A 7,465-nucleotide genomic window follows, 5' to 3' on the forward strand; every position below is an offset into this window, starting at 1 on the left:
ACAGAGATGGAATCAAACAAACAAGTGTGGAAAGTTTGGAGACGACAAAATCCTCTGCAGTAGTAAGAAAGGTTTTCCACAAGCATCCACAAGTTGGACAGAGAAATGTGGAGGCACTTTATGTAATAATGAACGGAATTTCCTGTAATTATGTTATTCTATGAACAATCATAATTAAGAAATTCCAATTTTGACACACAAGCTTTACAACATACCAAATATGTCCTGATTATTGTACAAACATGGCCTGGCAATCGTTCACAAAAGGACATTATCAATCTGATCCTACCTTTTCTGGCATTATTAAGATGAAGAAAGCATGGATGTTTTCAGTGTGGGTGAAGCTTGCTTGCTATCACAGGCATGGAGCACAGTGCATATGTCTGCAGTTTCCAGAAACTGCTCCGTATTCGCTAGGATCAGAGGCCCATATTCAAAAACCAGAGTTTTACACTGCCAAAAACAAAAGAAATAAATTGAAAATAATAGAATAATAGTAATTAAGATACTTAAAATAGAATTTCCATAAAATTTAGAGCTAAAAATAAAAAAAATATCCCTAATCTTTTTGGATTTCACTTTCTGTTCAGACTGTGTTCAACAGGACTATCAGAACCAGCTGGTTGAACACCAAAAAAGGCCTGGTTCTACATGGTGCAAGACTTCCTGCCATAGAAATAATGACATCAAACCAACTAAAAATTTCACTCAGATTCAGTTTTTTACTTTTTGTATATATTGTTTCTGTTCATCTATTTTTATATTGTCCAAGGGCGAGGAAGTTGAAACACAGAGACCTGGAAATCCCACTTATAAAATTCAACCTGTTCCCATATGTAAACATATCAGATTCCAACAAAGGTGAACATTTTTTTACGAAAGGTGGCCATAAAGTAAGCAACTAATTGTCCCAAATGAGAGCAAACAGTATACATCAAGTCAAATTGGAATACATTTTCATGTGTAAATTTTGGTCATAAATTCATTAACTTCAAGTCTTATGAGGTCTACAAAATTAAAATCAATCAAGCAGAACAGTGGTAATTTCCTTAGAATTCCCGTTATGCAGCAACTGTCAGATGTTTTTTGATAAACTGGGGATAATCTCTATTAAAGAGTCACTACGAAGTTTGCATGGTGATCCCCAAGCATGTCCAAATACGTACTTACTCGACTTCTATGATACTTGGTTTGTACTCGCATAGCATTTATTTAGTTGGATCAATGAGATGGGCAGAGGAACAATTGTGGTGGAATTCCTAGAGAGCACCCAACGAAGAGATCTCATATTTTACTATGTTACTGATCGATTGAATAAAATCTACAATCCATTACTAGCAAGCTATTTATGATACCCACTAAAATAAAGAGGGAGAATTGATTTATGGACATAAGTTACAGAATAAATAATCTCATGATTTTTTCAGTTAATCAACCCAACAACATCAAGCAGCATTTATAAAAGATAAACCAATAGATGCACTAAAAATCCAAGATTTCAGATATAAGTTCTTGAAATTGTTGTAACCTTTTTCACATAGTTCTCCACTGCATCACATCCCTTCAGAAGCAGCTCAATTATTTCCAACTGAAAAAAAAAAAAAAACCACAAATCAGAAGTAAACCACATTTTACAAAATATCCATGTAGCAAACACTTATTAATTATCTGAAACAATTTACAATAGATATGCCTTTTGGCTATATGAATTAACGTGGTCATTCCAAAGCAGGTAGCAACACCGACACTACCTGAGACAATTTATCACTCACCTGTCAAACAGGATAAACATGATACCCCACTCTCTTGAAATGCCATGTAACAAAAACTTGTTAATTATCTTACACTGAATTACAATGGTTCTGACCCTGTTAACACTATGCAGATGCTACAGCAAATATCAAGACAGGCACACAGCCGTCATTGTTCAGTGCCAGCTGTAGTTGCACCAGAAGTGTTTTACTCAAATAGGCTCTATTATAAATTCTGAATCTGTTCTGGGTAAGCGGGCCTTTCATTCTGCATCTCCAACAAAATGTTTTGACGGAGTTTTACAAGGTTTGTCACAACTTTATCACATCATAGTGCCATGAAATGAAGTAATCTTGAAATATCTCTTATCGTTGAGCGCAGGTACTTCCTCGTATTTTCTTTCCCTATTTTTTTATTTTAATTTTTTTCTTTGGAGAAATATATACTGAAAGTGTAATTTAGATATGCAGCATCTGGATCATGCAAACGCTGAACCAGTCCCTTCAATGGTTATGGGAGAAAAACAGCATCAACTTCTACCGTATTATTTCCATACATCATTAATATATATATATATATATACACACACAAACGCGCACACGGCACACACACGTATCCAATCATTCAAATGCTAAATGATCAAAAGTGAAGTCAATGTAAATTGACAAATCCTTCTCTCTCTCTCTCTCACACACACACACAAAGTGCAAAGTTGCAAGTAAGCTACTGTCATTTGTCACATAATTGGACCATGATCCATCAAAAAGCAATGGGGAGAGACACTGAGTTACTTGTCCATACCATGTGCTGCAACCCTAGAATAATCCTACAGACCTTTACCAAACAGAAACCAAAAAAAAAAAAAAAAGGTAATTCATGATCCAAAAGTAGTATTTATTTCACCTAAATGTAGGACTTGGTTCCTCAAGCTTCCCGAATACTGTACATAATCAAATTTCCTAAAGAAAAATCTAATGATTGATGTACATTCCCGAATTGCTAGATTTTAACTATATGCCATGGAAACCACCATTAAAGTACATAATTAAAGCTATTGTTAATTGTGTAAACAATTTTAAGCTAAGAAAGTTGCAACTGTAAATTTCCAAATACTGTACATAATCAAATTTCCTAAAGAAAAATCTAATGATTGAAGTACATTCCCGAATTGCTAGACTTTAACTATATGCCATGGAAACCACCATTAAAGTACATAATTAAAGCTATTGTTAATTGTGTAAACAATTTTAAGCTAAAAAAGTTGCAGCTGTAAATTTCCAGATACTATTCATAATCAAATTTCCTAAAGAAAAAGCTAATGATTGAAGTACATACCTGCGTATCGGGATCTTTTAACTTTAATAAAACTTCTGCAACAGCACGATGACAAAGCCCACAGCTGTCCTCAGTTAGTTCCCGATAAGTGCTTACCATTTGTTCACAAAGATTAACCTTTCGACAGAAATCTCCAGGTTGTACTGAGGATATCTCTAAGAAGAAGAGAGGAGCATAATAGTCGACCAGAATGGCGCACTGCCAAAGAAAAATGTTATGGACGAAAATTATCAATTTTCAGTAAAAGAAAACAACTACCAGTACATCCCTGGACTTTAAGATAGACAGATTGTTACAGAAGCTTCAGCACATGTACATGGTTTTACAATTTAGCTTGTTTACAAAGTGGACACTTACCCTGCTAGTATATATCACATAGACCTCATCTGCACCATCCACGCTTGTGTTTTCCCCTCACTTTAATTTAAGGCTGTTTAAGCTATATTTAAAAGGACAGTATTTAATATAACTCTTGGGATTTCTCACGTCCATGAACCATCACCATTAGCACTAGGTATGGCAACGGCGTGTGGGACCCCATCCCCGTCCCCACCCCTGCCCCCGTTTAACTTCCCTTGTCCTGTCCCCACCCAAAACCGTTTAGCAAACAACCCCCGCACCCCATACCCTCACCCGTTTAAAAACTCATATTTAAGAATATAAACCAAATAAACATTCTTTCAAAATTTACACAATTGAACAAAATAAACATTAACATTCTTCCAACAAGAAGGGTAATTTTGTATATAACACAAGGTATAAGGGGTAAAATATTAAATCCTCATTCTAAATGGGGTGGGGCGGAGTGACCTTCCCCCGTCCCTGCCCTGCACCCGCGCTGGTTTTCACTCCCAAAACCTGTCCCTGTCCAAAACCCTTAAACGGCCCCAAAAACTGTTTTATGCGGGGCGGGGTGTTTTGCCATCCCTAATTAGCACACCATGTGAAGCTTGAACATTCAATTAAGGCAGCTCGCTGATTGATAAAATAAATTAATCACCATGGCTAGATGATATAAACATTCAACCATTCAATCTATCACTGTTTTGACTTTGAGCCTAACAGCCACTTGGATATTTAGAAAAAAGGACCAACTACTTAAGGCTAAAATCATGTGGTTGCAGATGCTATTAGGCAGATGATCTCCAAGAAGGAATGAGTACCATCTAATGAATTCCTAAATGTTTATTCATTTGAGCCTACAAGTTTACAAGTTACACAGCACAAGCTTTTCAGTTTTTATAGCTCAAATTTATGGTGAGAAAATGAATTCTCCGTTCCTAATAGCAACTATGCAGATTTAACAGATAATGTCAGCTCTGCCAAAGTCAGTGCCTACCTCCTGTTTGAAATAGAGCAGCCGAGAGCAGGACTCGTGGAGGATGTCGATAATTTCCATCTGGGTCTTGTTTTCAGCAAAGTGGCCGAGTGCCTTAGTAGCAAACTCTTCACACAACATGCACTCCTTTTCGTTCCTGACAATTCCCTCTGAGGATTGAACTTCTTTTTCTGACTCCTGGTGATATAGCTGCAAAACTGTAGCCAAAAAGCATAGATCAGTTTGATTGTATCTCGTATATCACAAGCACGTTTACTCTTAATCATTCAAACAACCATACATAGGCAGCAGAAAGTAAACAAGATGCATGAATTCAAAGCATGTTTTTTGATAAAACACTTTAGGATCTCATACTCATTTGTCACAATTGAACATGTTATCGATACAAGCCAGATACGTCGAGATTCGACGACCCCTATCAATAAAGTAATTGAATGAACCAATTATACAAATGCAACCAAGTTCACAGGCAAAACAATTTGGATAGTGGTAAAGGACGAACAAAGTCACCGGGCTCTAAACTTCCAAATGAAGGACAATCATCAACCATATATTCTGGGCAAGTGTATGTGCCCAGAAATAATTCACCAAGTATCCTACAATAGCCCTTCAATAATTAAAATTACAATTAAAAATATAGAATCAACTAAAGAATTACCTGAAAAATCATTGATCACAGTTTCTCCTTTAGAGAGATCAGCGGTCACCAATTCTCTAGCATCAGAGACCCAGCTAGTGCTCAATATGAAAAGAATTAAAAATCCAACCTTTAAGCCCATCCTGCCTCAACTGAAAGCAATTCAATTCAATTCAATTGTAAGAAAAATAATAAAAGAAAGGATAAATAAAATAAAAAGAAGCTGTCCATAAACTAGCATGACAATCCATTCCTGAAAATAAGAGTTTACAATGACAATTTTCACAAACCAAGAACCCTGGCCGTGTTTTTCTTTCTCACTATGACAGCTAGAATTCTTGGGTTGTTGAGACTAGATGAGCTATTCATGAGCGGGCTGCTTACTTTCTCAGTAACAGCCCCAAGCCAAATTTCCAACATGAACATAGTACCGCCATGTTAATAAGCTTAATCAAGCAAAATTTGAGGTAATCAAATGGTGAAAATAACAAGTCCAAATAAGTTTCTTATAAATCTGGGCGTCTAAAAGACCTAGGCAGAGCACCAAATGAGTTATTGACAACATATTTTTCAGAGTGATTCAATTAAACCTAATGATTTGCCTCAAATTTAACATTAGTTTTAATAAATAGTCTTTTGAAACCAAATTAAGCAGACAACCCAGAAATCAAATCTATAATCCAATCCAATCGAAACCCTAACAAACAGAACCTAATCTTTAAGGAATAACAACATATATATACAATATATAACCCAAAATACAATAATTAACAATAAAAAAGGGAATTATTTTACCTTTCGCAGAGGATGCGTGTAGGATCTTGAGGTTAGAGAGAAGAGAAGAGGAGAGAAGAGAAGATAAAGAGGGGAGAGAGTTGGGAACTGATTCTTGCTTGGGAGAGATGGATACTGGGAAGAGTTGAATATTCGTTGGGTCACCCCCACTTGGTTTGTTCCTCCACATGGACTGGACTCAAACCTTTTCCCACTTATACTGTATTTCTCATGTCACCCTCAATAACATAATAATTACAGAAAGGTTAATTTCTTAACCCTAAAGTCTAAAGAATTGACATATATTTTACAATATCTTTTTTTTTATTTATGATCACCTTAAAATACTCTCTCTCTCTTCAAGTAATCACTAGGAATTAAGCAATCAAAATATTGAAACTTTTCCAAAATGACCCTTCTAGATTAATTATATAAAATCGGAAAATTTAAATAATTTTTGTAATGTTATGCAGGGAGGAAAGAATAGGGATGAAAGGAAAATATAAATTTCCTTTGTTCAGTACAAAATATATAAGGAAAGAAAGGATAATACTTCTTCACAAATTTTTATCCTCCGTCCAATACGCCCATATAGGTGGAAGATAGGAGAGACAAGCGAGCTTATTGTAAAAGTTTTAAATTGCTACATTACTCCTTCTTAAATATTTAATAAATCCCCTGAATAAAGTAAGATATGGGTTTTACGGTAATAATAACTTATAATTTTATCTCTCCTTTTATTCTACCATCAAATTAAATTTAATAAATATTTAATAAATTCCATAAATAAAGTAAGGAATGAGTTTAATGGTAATAACAACTTAAAATTTTATCTTTTATCCTGCAGATCAAATTGAATTCTTAATTTTTTTCATTCTCCTCCATCCAATCGAACAAAAAAAGGAAATGCTTAATCTCAGGGATGTTTCGGTCATCATTTATTCTCTCCCTTCCATTCAAATTTTTACTTCCTACCAAACCTAACATAGCATTCGAGTCGTTTAAAATATATACTTTAATTTCTTAATTTTCAAGACACGTTTAGTAATTGGTTAATTATTATTTGAGTCCTCATAAAACTTTTAATATCATATCATTATTTGTGATAAGTATTATTATCTGAGTAGTCGATTGCTTATCGAGTTTTAACCTTGAACCTTTTCCCTCCCATATAATCCCAATCCCTTAACTTTCTTGTCATACTTATAGAAAGAAAAGAAAAGAAAATTTTATTAGAGATGTTTTAGTAGTGATATACATAATGTTTAATAGAAGACAAAAATTTGTGCAATTAAAAAATATTGAATTTTTTGTTGTTTAGAAAGGTTGAACACCGACGTCTCTAATAAATAAATTAAAATTATATAATCTAATCAATAAAAAAAACTTGTGGGATTAATGATTGATAATAGACGTGACGGCCAAACCAATGGAGGAAGACAAGAACCAATTATAGCAATTAGCAAGAATAATTTTGAAAGGATTCGTTTTTTCAGCAGATGAGATGATAATATTTTGAAAAATATGTAACAATAATTGAGAATTTTTTATTTCTGGGATATAAAAATTGGGCTGCTATCCTTTCCTTTGGGCCACATTAAAAGTCATTTCGGTAAAACATGTATATG

General features: G+C 34.4%; 1 protein-coding gene across 2 annotated transcripts; it reads right to left on the minus strand.

The window, feature by feature from the left end:
* Window positions 1-60: 60 nt before the first annotated feature.
* LOC132282726 (uncharacterized) lies at window positions 61-6,031 on the minus strand. Of its 2 annotated transcripts, none has more exons than XM_059784486.1 (6): window positions 5,859-6,031; window positions 5,085-5,206; window positions 4,427-4,623; window positions 3,088-3,285; window positions 1,529-1,588; window positions 61-453 (listed from the first exon to the last, which is right to left on the minus strand). In XM_059784486.1, exons 2-6 carry the CDS (start codon window positions 5,203-5,205, stop codon window positions 304-306), a joined length of 726 nt encoding a protein of 241 aa, XP_059640469.1. In that variant the 5' UTR covers window position 5,206; window positions 5,859-6,031; the 3' UTR covers window positions 61-303. The 2 variants fall into 2 exon arrangements, with proteins under 2 accessions (XP_059640469.1, XP_059640468.1); XM_059784485.1 differs by having other exon boundaries at window positions 5,085-5,215.
* Between the last annotated feature and the right edge of the window lie 1,434 nt (window positions 6,032-7,465).

Source organism: Cornus florida, unplaced genomic scaffold (assembly GCF_030987335.1).
Source record: "Cornus florida cultivar Cherokee Brave unplaced genomic scaffold, ASM3098733v1 CherokeeBrave_3.0.0_Hap2_Chr11, whole genome shotgun sequence".
Classification (NCBI taxonomy): Eukaryota; Viridiplantae; Streptophyta; class Magnoliopsida; order Cornales; family Cornaceae; genus Cornus; species Cornus florida.